At 52.1% G+C, this 12998-nt stretch overlaps 1 protein-coding gene across 1 annotated transcript in view; it reads left to right on the forward strand.

Moving 5' to 3' along the window:
- Positions 1–7001, forward strand: part of Abhd16a (abhydrolase domain containing 16A) — a 17469-nt gene extending 10468 nt beyond the window's left edge. Inside the window, exons 8-20 of the mRNA XM_013031378.1 lie at positions 1436–1550; positions 1649–1750; positions 3181–3244; positions 3608–3657; positions 4030–4153; positions 4958–5062; positions 5265–5328; positions 5729–5785; positions 5901–5963; positions 6070–6146; positions 6231–6329; positions 6429–6475; positions 6664–7001. Of these exons, the coding sequence (XP_012886832.1) occupies positions 1436–1550; positions 1649–1750; positions 3181–3244; positions 3608–3657; positions 4030–4153; positions 4958–5062; positions 5265–5328; positions 5729–5785; positions 5901–5963; positions 6070–6146; positions 6231–6329; positions 6429–6475; positions 6664–6747 (1051 nt within the window). The 3' untranslated portion in view covers positions 6748–7001. The remainder of the gene's footprint in view (positions 1–1435; positions 1551–1648; positions 1751–3180; positions 3245–3607; positions 3658–4029; positions 4154–4957; positions 5063–5264; positions 5329–5728; positions 5786–5900; positions 5964–6069; positions 6147–6230; positions 6330–6428; positions 6476–6663) is intronic.
- The last annotated feature ends 5997 nt before the right edge of the window (positions 7002–12998 follow it).

The following is a 12998-nucleotide window of genomic DNA, read 5'->3' on the forward strand; positions in this document are numbered from 1 at the left end:
TGTGTCTTTCAAACTATGGATCTTAGGACTTGGCATGGTGGCTCAGGGGGCAGAGTGCTGTCTAGTAAGTGCCAAGATCCCTGTGTTTAATCTCTAGTACTTGGGGGGGGGACCCCACAAACAAAAACCAAGGCATTATCTCATAAAACTTTGAAAATTATATAAGATAGTCTTATTTCGTTTCTATAGCAATAGGCCTACAGTGGAAACTGTACTTGAAACTTGGAGTTTTATTTTTTGGTCGGTTGTGGGACTTGAACTCTGGGCCTGGGCGCTGTCCCTGCGCTCTTCAGCTCAAGGCGAGTGCTCTACCACTTGAGCCACAATGCCACTTCTGGTTTTCTAGTAGTTTATTGGAGATAAGAGTCTCCCGGACTTTTCTGCCCAGGCTGGCTTTGAACCATGATCCTCAGATCTCAGCCTCTTGAGTAGCTAGGATTACAGGCATGAGCCGCCGGCACCCGGCTTGAAATTTGGATTTTGAGGCTAGGATCATGGCTAGGACCACTACTTGGGGAAAAAAATGGATTTTGATTTTTTTTTCTGGGGTAGTGATGTGTACATCATGGTACTCTCCGTGCTCTTTGCAGCTCCTAGTTAGCTCCTGGGGTCACCAGGGCAAACCACTGGTGCTGCACATGGTGTTGTATGCTTAAGCTACGATGTGCAGTAGATTAGTTAAGTATATGGTTTATCAATACATAAACCTAGCCGGGTGCTTGTGGCTCATGCCTGTAACCCTAGCTGCTGGGGAGGCTAATATCTGAAGATCAAGACTCAAAGCCAGCCTGAGCAGCAAAGTCTGGGAGACTTATCTCCAATTAACCACCAGAAACCTGGAAGTGGAGTGTGGCTCAGAGTGGTAAAACACTAATCTTGAGCACAAAGAGACTCAGGGACAGTGCCTAGGCTCTGAGTTCAAGTCCCATGACCAAAACAAATAAAAAATATAAACCCTTTATCAGCCAAGGAGCATCTGTGTACATACATATACACATATCTGCATACCAGGCTATAGTATAATTTTTTTTGACATGCTAAAGGTTGAACTCAGGGCCTCACATATACTAGGCAAGCACTATACATCCTCAGCCACAAGATGGCATCTCACAAATTCTGTGTGTATGTATGTATTGGTGCTTGAATGGGCCTTGAACTCTTAGGCCTTGAATTCTTGTCCCCTATCCCCCCCAGTCCCCCACACCTCTAGCACACCTTCACTTCTGCCTTTTTGCTGGTTAAGTGGAGAGGAGAGTCTCTGGAATTTGGCTCAGATCTCAGCTTCCTGAATAAGTAGCTAGGATTTATAGGTGTGAGCTACAAAGTTTGCAATTAAAAAAAAAAAGTTTGAAAAGCACTAGCATATGTATTATTTCAGCAAATCCCTAAAGGGGAAAGCAGAGGATTGGGGATTCACTAACCGTGTTCCCCACAGCTACCTGGTAGCTCATACCCTGGGGCGCCGCATGCTGTACCCAGGCTCCGTGTACCTGCTCCAGAAGGCACTCATGCCCGTGCTGCTGCAGGGCCAGGCTCGTCTGGTGGAAGAGGTGAGATTTTCCCCTTGCCTCCCCTCTGCCGGCCCAATCTCCCCGAGAGATATGGCCCTTGCCCCTCACCACCTGGCCTTTGCCTCTCCCTTGCTCAGTGTAATGGTCGCCGAGCGAAGCTGCTGGCTTGTGATGGCAATGAAATCGACACCATGTTTGTGGACCGGCGGGGGACAGCTGAACCTCAGGGACAGAAGCTGGTGAGCGGGACTAGGGGGGCCCAAAGATGGATCATGGGGAGAAAGGACAATAGAGGGGCTGGAGATCCCAATCTTCCCTTTCCTATGGAGCCACAGAAGGGGATGACCCCATCTCCCAGCACTACCCTAAAGACATTTTATGTAGATAAACCCTGAGAAGTCAGGTGCTGGTGGTTCACACCTATGATCCTAGTGACTCAGGAGGTTGAGATCTGAAGATTGTATTTCAAGATCAGCCCAGACAGGAAAATTCATGAGACTCTTATCTCCAATTAAACCATCAGAAAACCAGAAGTGGAGCTGTGGCTCAAGTGGGTAGAGTGCTAGCCTTGAGCAAACAAAACTCAGGGACATAGCCTAGGCCCCAATTTCAAGCCCTACAACCACCACCACCACCACCAACAAACAAACCCTGAGACAGGGAAATAGCTGAAGTAGAAGTTGGCATTTCAAGGAGCAAAAAAGAATAATGTCACCACTCAGAGCAGTATTTGCTATTTGTAAGATATATTTAATCCTCACAACCATCTTTCAAGAAAGGTGCCATTATGTCATCTCACTTTACAGATGATAAAACTGAGGTACAAGGCTGGGAATGTGGTTTAGTGGTAGTGCTTGCCTAGCATGCATGAAGCCCTGGGTTCGATTCCTCAGTACCACCTAAACAGAAAAAGCCAGAAGTGGTGCTGTGGCTCAAGTGATAGAGTGCTAGCCTTGAGAGGAAAAAAGAAAAAAGTTCAGGGATAGTGTCTAGGCCCTGAGTTCAAGCGCCAGGACTGGCAAATATAAACAAACAAAAAAACTAAGGCATATCACAGCTTTCCCAGAGCTGGTCCTTGGATCCAGGCAGTCTCCTGAGATGGTCCTGGAAAGAACTCTGAGCCAGGCATCCGGGGGGTTAGGTTCTAGTACCAGCTCTGCCCTCTCCTATGGGAGTTCATACATGTCCTTCCCCTTTTGAGCTTCAGCTTGGGAGACCATGAAATTATCTGACTATAAGACTGGAGCCCCGAAAGTGAGAAGGAAAACAATGAGCATTCCATACAACAGAAACAGTCACAGGTCTGAAAGTGTAGAGAAAACAAATCTAAGACCCAGGGCTCTGCCTCCCCCCATTCCCCCACCCCCCAAAAAAAATCTGTAGTCACATCCTGAGAGGTCTCCCAAGGAAGAAGAGACATATGCTGGGTGGGGGAACAGTTTGACTTGGGGTCTTCCTCTGAGGGTGGGGTTTCCTGAGCATTTGTGACCACTTTGCCTCTCACCTTATTGACCCATGGAACCAGAAGCCCTTATTCCCCTTGGGGAGAAGGGAAACTTCCCCTTCCTCTCTCCTGCAAACTTCTCATAGTGCTCTTCACTGCTGCTCACATGAGGGTTTCAGCCCAGACCTGGCACCTCCTCAGCCTCTCTGTTTGCTTCCTTTCTAGGTGATCTGCTGTGAAGGAAATGCAGGTTTCTATGAGGTGGGCTGTGTCTCCACACCCTTGGAAGGTAGGCCCTGGCCCCCAGCCTTCCGATCTCTGCCCCTTGGACTAGAATGTTCTCTGAAGGTGTCCTGCTTTGACCTCCCATAGCCATTTCTTCTCTGCGCAAGGTCTAGGGAAAAGTTCACTCCCCATTTGTTTTGTGAGCCATACATTCCTGCTCTGGGCTGTGTCCCTAACTTTATTATGCCCACTCCTAATCCGTCCCCTGCCCTCCACACTCACACGTCTCTCCTTTGGCATTGTCTCTGTTATCTTGAGACTGCCAGAAGTTAATTGCCTCTTGAGCTAGAGAGACCTGCTGTCCTTTCCCTATGGACAGAAAGGAACATGGGCCATGAAGTTTCATTCCCTTCTCCCCGTGTTACAGCTGGATATTCCGTCCTGGGCTGGAATCATCCAGGCTTTGCTGGAAGCACGGTGAGACCCTCTCTGGAATTCCTTCCTTTTCCGGAATCCTGGTTCTCTTCCTCTGCTCGGCCACTGGAGGGAGCAAATGAGTTGTCTGTCTCTGTGGGGCTCCCCCACTCACATGCCGTCGGTATTGAGGGTGGGAAGGCAGCCTGGGAGCTGTAGCCCCTCCTTCACAGTAGGGCTGGCAGAGGGCGCAGTGGGCCTCACTGTACACACTTGTCTTCTGGAGGGGACCACTTGCCCTGCCATGCTTTTCCCATACCTCCTTTGTGTGTTGCATGATGGCTACAGGAAGAGGCCATTCCAGGACACAGGTGACAGGTGAGCTGGCCTTATGGTGACCCCCCCCCCGTCCTGCCTTTGCCCTTCCTCCTGCAGGGGGTGCCATTTCCACAAAATGAGGCCAATGCCATGGATGTGGTGGTCCAATTTGCCATTCACCGCCTGGGCTTCCAGCCCCAGGACATTGTCGTCTACGCGTGGTCCATTGGCGGATTCACTGGTACCAGCCTCCTTCCCATTCCCCACCATAGACACGTTTGTGACCCTGCCCAGGAGAGATGGGGACCTACACTGAGGGCTCCAAGAGGGGGTGGGGGAGATGGAGGAAAGGCTTATGGAAGAGAGAAGTGGAATCTAAGTGGGCCTAGAAGATGGTATCCATTTATATACTTCACTTTTTCTTCCACCCTGTGCCTGGTCATTAAAAGGAGTAGACAGCCGTGCAACAGTTGCTCACGCCTGTAATCCTAGCTACTCATGAGGCTGAGATCTGAGGATTGTAGTTTAAAGCTTGCCTGGGCAAGAAAGTCCATGAGACTTTTATCTCAACGTAACCACTAGGAAACCAGAAGTGGTGCTGCTGTAGCTTAAGTGATAGAGCGCTCGCCTTGAGCTGAACTGTGCAGGGATAGTGCCCAAGCCCAGAGTTCAAGCCCCACAATGGACAAAAAAAAAGACCAGAGGGGTTGGAGGAGTGGCTCAGTTGGTAGAGCTCTAGCCAGTAAACAAAAGCAGCAGGATGCTGAGTTTGAGTCCTAGCCTCCGACCTAAAAAGAGAGAAAGAAAAGAAGTAGACTGGTGTCCTGGGGTGGGGAGGTCAGGGGAATGGAAATGTTTTCTGCTTGCTGTCCTCTATACACTTCTACATTCTTTCTCCATTGTTTGGATGGTTGGGGGCAGGGTGTGGGTGGGGGGCAGTGATTAAGGAGACCCCCCCCCAGGATCACACAGTAAGAAGGAGCAGGTCAGAGGTAACAGCAGGATGCCATCTCAGTCTTCCTCCTTTCCCTTGTCCTGGTGCCAGCCACGTGGGCAGCCATGTCCTACCCAGACATCAGTGCTGTGATCCTGGATGCCTCCTTTGATGACCTGGTGCCCTTGGCGTTGAAGGTCATGCCAGACAGCTGGAGTGAGTGCAGTTCCCAGGCCCACCAGGGAAGGGGTGGTGTGGAGTTAAGGGCTTCCTCTTTTCTTTGGGTGGGTTGTAGGTCATTGTTGAGAATCGGGTTCCTCTAGCCTGTGCTTCAGTTTCTCTCTCCAGGAACAGTGGGGACCTTTATGTTGGGTTAAGGCTTTGTCTCTGCCATCCCTTCACCTTTATCCCGCTGTAGGGGGCCTGGTGACCAGGACGGTGAGGGAGCATCTCAATCTAAACAACTCAGAACAGCTGTGCAGGTGAGGGCAGCCCAGTGTCTCACCCCTGCCAGCCCCTCCAGCTCCACCGGGCATTACATACTGCAGTTAGTATTGCTGTGCTTCAGTTGGTAAATGGCTACTACTTTACATCCCCTGAGTGACCCTATCACCCTCTAGTGACCAGCTGGCCTTCCTAGGTCCTCTGAGACTCCTCTGAGCCTTGTGATCTGGCAACCAAAGGTTCAGGAACAGCAAGAATCTCCACCCCCCCACCCCCCCCAGCTCACCCCTGGGCCGGACTGAGCCATGTCCATTCCTAGACTGACTCACTCCTATATATGAAGAGCTAGATGAGGGGCCCCTGTAGCAGGGCTGGGGGCAGGCCACTTGTCATCTTTCTTCCCCTGGAGTCTTCCCTCCTCACTGCTCTATCCTGAAGGTTCCAGGGCCCTGTGCTCCTGATCCGGAGAACCAAGGATGAGATCATCACCACCACGTGAGTGCCCAGGGCTTCTGCCTCTCCTGCATTCTAGAGTCTGCCTAGGAAATCACCCAGGTTTCTAGACCCTTCCCAATTTCCCCTCTCCCTGCATACTGCTTCTCACCGCCAGGGTTCCTGAGGACATCATGTCCAACAGAGGCAACGACCTCCTGCTGAAGCTCCTGCAGTTTCGGTGAGAGCTGGGGAGTTGGGGGTGGAGGCGGTGGGCTCAGCGACGGCGGGAGGCTCGTGGGAGAAGAGTGAAATCAATCCTGCCCTACCCCTGGGTCCCTCTGTAGGTATCCTCGCGTGATGGCAGAGGAGGGTCTTCGAGTGGTAAGACAGTGGCTAGAGGCCTCCTCCCAGCTAGAGGAAGGTGAGAGGTTAACGGGTGAGGCTTATGGACAGGGGCCTGTCAAAGCCAGGGCACTGATAGGCCCTCATCCCTCTCCCTGACCAGCCTCGATTTACAGCCGATGGGAGGTAGAGGAGGACTGGTGTCTGTCTGTCCTCCGGTCCTACCAAGCAGAACATGGGCCCGACTTTCCCTGGAGCGTGGGTAAGGACAGCCTGGGCAGGAGGGAGGATGGGAAGAGCCAGGAATGGGAGGGATAGGCAGACAGACGGGGCCGTGTGTGAGAGTGCCATCTCTCTGCAGGGGAGGACATGAGCGCAGATGGACGGCGACAGCTGGCGTTGTTTCTGGTGAGCGCAGGAGTGGGAAGCGGGGTGGGAGCCGAGGCCTGACTGGCAGGGGGCCGATGCAGGGCTTGGTGAAGCAGCAGCTTTCCTACAGGGAGTGGGCAGGTGGAAAGAGTGATGGGTGGAGAGCGCTGTCCAGCAGCCTTGGTCACCACAGCCCTGAACTTGTCTGCCTCCCTCCCTTCCTCTAGGCCCGGAAGTATCTGCACAACTTTGAGGCCACACACTGCACCCCACTCCCAGCCCAGAATTTCCAGATGCCCTGGCACCTCTAGGGACCACCTAGGACTCCTCCTGGAAGAGCAGGACGGAAAGAGCCCCGAGGGAGGACCCTTTCATTAGTCATTCTCTATGTTCGTGTTGCTGTTTGTAGTTTGTGGAAAGTGGGGGACCAGCCCCTCCCCACCACTGCTCCTCGTGCACGTTTCCCCTCATCCACACGACAGCACTCAACCTTCCCCACCACACACTCTGCATTAAATGAATGGATTATTCCTAATAATTAATAAAAAGGTATTTTTTCTAGTACCTGGCTAATTGTGTGATATTCTGAGTGGCCAGGGGGCTTTGGGCTAGGAGTGGGGAGAGTGGAGACTCAAAGGAGGAGGCTCTGGAAACACTACCTCCAGCCAGTTAAATCCTCATCTGGATGCCTCCAGGCCTCCAGCCCCCAGGCTGAGCCGCCCTCTAGCAGTGGGTCCCAAGCCTCTCCCTTCCCTGGTATGCTGGGTCTAGAGTTTTTTGCAAGCTCTCCTGCTCTCCCTCCTCCTTCCTCCCTTGTCTTTCCTCCTTCCCTGTTAGCCATGCTCCCCAAGAGCCTATAAGCCCCCTTTGCTTATAACTTATTTACAAACTGCTTTCTAGTATCCAATTCCACCTACTCAGTTCCTCAGTTCTAGGTTCCATCTGGAAATGTTTTTTTTGTTTTTTTGGGGTCCAGTCATGGGGTCTGAACTCTGGGCCTGGGTGCTGTCCCTCAGCTCTTCAGCTAAGGCTAGTGCTTTACCACTTGAGCCACAGTGCCACTTCCAGCTTTTTTCTTTTTGCTTATGTGGTGCTGAGGAATTGAACCCAGAGTCTCAGGCATGCAAGGCAAGCGCTCTACCACTGAGCCACCTTCCCAGCCCCTCCATCTGGAAATGTATAGCTCTCTGTACCCCCAATTTTCTTTGCTCAGCTTTTGTTATCCCCTAAGGAAGTAGGGAGAGAGAGAGGGCAGCTACCTGGGTTTTAGAAGCAATCCCTAGCCGGGCACTGGTGGCTCATGCTTGTAATCAGGAGGCTGAGATCTGAGGATCACAGTTCAAAGCCAGCCAGGGCAGGAAGGTCCGTGAGACTCTTATCTCCAACAAACCACTCACAAAACTGGAAGTGGCGCTGTGGCTCAAGTGGTAGAGCGCTCACCTTGAGCTGAAGAGCTGAGGGACAGCGCCCAGGCCCGGAGTTCAAGCTCCATAACCGACCAAAGAAAAAAAAAAAAAAAGAAGAAGAAGAAGAAGTAATCTCTGCAGGTCTCCTTACCACATCAGCAGGTCTCCTCAGGCCTTATTTGTAGTTTAATAAACGCAGGACTGCCTGGGACTGAGGTCCAGGTGCCAAAGGACTCCCAGAGTCACACTTTGCTTTTTGAACAGCTCTGTTAGAACATTCTTAGGTGGAACCTCAGGAAACTGATTCCCCATGACTTTTATCTGTAATTCTTGGACTTTGTGGAACATCTTTTTCCCTCGGAAATTGGTCTTTTTCAGAGGAAATATTCACAAAGTTACCACACAGGACCCATTATTTTAAGCCATATTCTGATGTCCTAGGTATAGGACAAAGAAATAAATAAGGGTGAGGTGCAGAGGGGTTATAGTTATATAAGCTGGGTAATGAGTACATTTCTTTTTGAACAATCTCACGCTTTCCCTCCCAGTTTTCCCTCCTGTCCCCACCCACAAGTTGTATAGTGTCTTTGGCCATTTTTTTTGTTTTTGTTTTTGCCAATCCTGGGGCTTGAACTCAGGCCTGGGCGCTGTGCCTGAGCCTCTCTGTGCTCAAGGCTAGCACTCTACCACTTGAGCCACAGTGCCTGGCTGGCTTTTTCTGTTTATGTGGTACTGAGGTCCAACCCAGGGCTTCATGAATGCTAGGCAGGTGCTCTACCACTAAGCCACATTCCTAGCCCTCTTTGGCTAATTTCTGTGTCTCTCTCTACCCCAGCCCATGACCATCCTCTGTGACCCTGCCTTCCATTAGTTTAGCAGCTCCTTAGGGAAGGGAGAGCTGATTTACCAGGTGATTATTTGGGGCAAGAAGAGAGGCAACCACACCTTTAGCAAATGGCTGGTAGAAAGCTGATACTGGTACTCCTCTCCTGTTGCATCCCAGGGAGTAGACAGTATGGAGCAGAAAGCTGTGGGGTTCTGAGCCTCACCCTCCCACTGCAGCAAGACAGTTCATCTGGGAACTAAGTCTGCTCAGCTAAGGGAACCTCCTTACATTCAAATCGGGGGCACCCAGTCCTATCCCCCATACTTTGGAGACAAGCTATAGCCAGAGCCACTGGGGACTCTGCTGACTTCTCCCCATCTTTCTGCACATGCCATAGGGAAGAGCAGATGCAGGCAGGAGCGGCCCTCCTGGATACCTGAACTATGTTTGGAAAGGGAAGACCCAACATGTGGGCTCAACCCACCCGCTCCTCCCCAGTCTATGTCAGCTATGTTTACCCAACCCTGGTGAGGGACCAACGCCTCACCCTATATTGCAGGATTCCAGCAGTCCCAGGGGAAGTTAGTTGAGATACCTACCCCACAGCTACTGGGACTCTGGATCCTACTGGGTCTGGTTACCAGGTAAGGCCCAGAACATTCAGATGCTAGAGGGACTGATCGTCAATGGCCCTGTCCTGCTCAGCTCCCAGTAGGATGTCTGGGGTGCTTGTATGGATTGAAGATTTGCTCCCTGCCCCTAAAAGGGGCATGTGGATTCCCCCCACCCCCACCAACCCTCCCGTTCTCTCGCTCCAGGACTGGGACTCAACCTCTTCCTATCTAACACATCCTAGAGCTTTTGTTTCTTTAACCTTCTTGAGTGAGGGCTGCTGAGGTGGAGAACCCCTGAGGGTGGGGCCCAGGGTTGGAGATTGCCAGGTCCCTATTCACCCATTCATCCTCCCTCCATTCTAGAAGCCATCCAGGAGCCCGGTCATTCATTTCCTCTGGAGCTAAAGACTGACTGGTTTCTCTCTAAGCACACACACTCAGAACTTGGCTCTCACCATATTTCTCTAACCCTGGCATTCTGTCCTCAGGCCTGGCCTCCTTGGTTTCATCACAAGTTTATCCCTAGATACCTCTTGCTCTGAAGGGAGGGCACTGAGCCGGGCTACAGGCTGCCGCTGTCACCATGGCCGCCATTGCACCGTCTTAACTCTGTACCTCAGGAAAGCCTGCAGAGCCGTCACCATGGAAATAAACTCCACCCCCTACCCCTGCACATGGGCCCGAGCCCTGCCGCGTGGACAAGGGAGAAACGGAATTCAGGACGGGATTAATAAGTGAAGCTAAGTGAAGCCGCGTCTCCCCTGTACCGGGCCCCACCCGGCCTCCCTTCCCAGCCACCCCGTCTTCCCTCCCCACTTGTCCGCTGCCTACGGGCCTCAGAACCCCGGCCCCACAGCAGACACCCCCGGGGCCCCAGGGCGACCCCCTTTAGGAGCCCGACCTCAGCCTTGCTTAGCTCTCAGCTGCGGCTATGTGTCTGCCAGAGAAGGGATCAGAGGGTGCCGCAAGACCCCGGCCCCTCCCCTTTGACTCCTTCCTTGACCCTTGACGTCGGTCCATCCAGCAGACACTTCATAGGTGCCTGGCTTTTCTCCAACGCATTATTATTATTATTAGTAGTAGTAGTAGTAGTAGTTGGTTGGTTGTAGGGCCTGAACTCTGGGCCTGGGTGCTGTCCCTCAGCTCTTCAGCTCACGGATAGCACTCTACCCTTGAGCCACAAGGCCACTTCCGGTTTTCTGGTGGTTTATTGGAGATAACAGTCTCACAGAGTTTCCTGCCCGGGCTGGCTTTGAACCGCGATCCTCCGATCTCAGCCTCTGAGCAGCTAGGATGACAGGTGTGAGCCGCCCGGCTCTCCAGTGCAGTCTGGAGTTTTCACCCATTCCAAAGCTGGGGAAGGAGCGCGCAGCAGCGCCGTGCGTTTTCCGCTCGAACCTCTTCCTTGCCGTCCATCGTTCGCGAAGCGGCTCCTCCTCGGTGTCTTTCCGTCTTCCGCACCCCGACATCAGGTGATCCTCGGATGCGAAACTGGAGTAGAAACCCCCCCATAACCCAAGTCCCTGAAGTAGAAACGCCTAACAGTGCGGCTGGACCGGAGGGAAGGGGGCCGAGGGGTGGTGGCACCGCAGCGCCGCCTGCCGAGGCCGCTGCGTCCCGGATGGTGTGTCCGCTGGCCCGGGGCGCGGCCACCCCCGTGCGTTCCCGGCGCAGTCAGGCGCGGGGGACGTGCGGTGCCCGGCCCGTGGGCTCCCGGAAGGCCAGAATTACTGGCCAGTAGCTGAGCTTGACGGAGAACCCCAGGGGGCACTAGCCGAGGGATCCACAAGTCCTTCCTTTACGGTCTGACAGTGCCACGTCTTTCACCTCCCAGTGCAACCCTGACCTGACCTAACGTTTTGTCTGACACCAAACCTGGCCAGTCTGCATTCTAAACAAACGGGTTCCTTCACGCTCCTCGGCTCCCTACCTTCTCCACGAGCCTAGCACGCCCCCTTGCGACTGAACTTAGAATAGCGTCCAATGTCCGACTTCATTCTTTTTACTCTCCAATGTGTCCAGTGATAACTTCTAACTCTGATTGTAACTCTGAACTCCCTCCAGTCTAGTTGTCCCTGTCCTGGAGTTCGTGGAGGTGCTCCTCCATCCCACACCATTGCTTGCAATCTCTGGTGAGAAAATATTAAAGTTCTCAGGCTGGGAGCTGGTGGCTCACTCCTGTAATTCTAGCTACTCAGGAGGCTAAGATCTGAGAATCCTGGTTCAAAGCCAGCCTGGGCAGAAAAGTCCCTGTACAACTCTTATCTCTAACAAACTACTCAAAAATCCAGAAGTGGCAGAGCACTAGCCATGAGCAAGAGCTGAGGCAGTGCCCAGACCCTAAGTTAAAAAATTCTCATCCTGAGCTGGGAAGGTGGCTCAGTGGTAAAGTGCTTGCCTTGCATGCATGAGGCCCTGGGTTCAATTCCTCAGCACCACATAAGCAGAAAAAAAGCCAGAAGTGGTGCTGTGGCTCAAGTGGTAGAGCACTAGCCTTGAGCTGAAGAGCTGAGGGACAGCATCCAGGCCCAGAGTTCAGGCCCACAACCGACAAAAAATTAACAAAATATAAAGCCCAGGCTGAAGGCCAGAAGACAATGTGCATTTCATGGCAGGCCCTTCTAGGAGCTTAAATCTGGAACCCCTATGTCTCCACAGCACCCCCCAAACCCTTATACACAGTCCTCTTATTAAAGTGCTGGTCGTGATGAGCTGTGTTGGATAAAAGGCTTCATGAGAAGAGTCTCTTAGCTTTCTGGGTAAAACAAAACTGGATACTGAATGTCTGGATACTGAATGTACTTCTGCCCATGGTAGAAAAATGTCACATATCCACCAACCTAGATACCCCCCATCACCCCCACTGAAAGGTACTGAAGGGTTAAAGTTTTGAGGCAGTGACCACTTGTTGCTTGTTTCTAGCAGAGCAACACGTGGTGGTAACCCAAACACCTGGTTGGTTGTGTGCCTTTATAACCCCTGCAAATCTTTAGCTTGGGCATTCCTCCTAGGCTCAGCTGTGTCGGAGTGTTGGAAGAGGCCCCAGCTGCAGCCTGTTTAAATAAAACCTTACAACAGCTGTAAAGTCTGACTCTCAGTGGTCTTCTTGGTGGGGGTCCTGCGACCTAGGCACAACAGTACCTGGTGCCAGTATCCTTGAACTAAGTACCCACAAAGAGCTCAACAGGCAACTCAAATGTGAATATGTGCTCTACAGTCTTCCTGGCTTAAAGAACTTTTCAGGTGAAAAAACTGGCACCACCATGGTGCAGTGTTGTTCTGTGTTGTAGGATACGTTTAAGGCTAGGGAGAGTCACTCTTCATGCTTTGCTCTTTACCTGAGCAGAGGTGAGGAGGAATGTGGTCCAGTAGGGCAGACTGAGAAGCCTCAAGCCTAGGATAAAATGGGTAGGGTTCTGCAAGCCTGTTTAAATCACATACATAGCAACTCTCTACACCTGCCCACATCTGAGCCTGATCCCACAAGGAACGTGACACAAATTTAGCCCAGCCCGTTTATTTTGGAGGCAAATGGGGGAACAGAGCAGGAGAAACTCTCCCCCCCACCTCCTCTCACCAAGCACTTATGAAACAATAAAGAAGGCCAGAGATTTTTTTTGTCGGTCGTGGGGCTTGAACTCTGGGCTCGGGCGCGGTCCCTGCGCTCTTCAGCTCAAGGTAAGAGCTCTACCGCTTGAGCCACAGAACCACTTCTG

Source organism: Dipodomys ordii, unplaced genomic scaffold, assembly GCF_000151885.1.
Source record: "Dipodomys ordii isolate 6190 unplaced genomic scaffold, Dord_2.0 Scaffold138, whole genome shotgun sequence".
Taxonomy (NCBI): Eukaryota; Metazoa; Chordata; class Mammalia; order Rodentia; family Heteromyidae; genus Dipodomys; species Dipodomys ordii.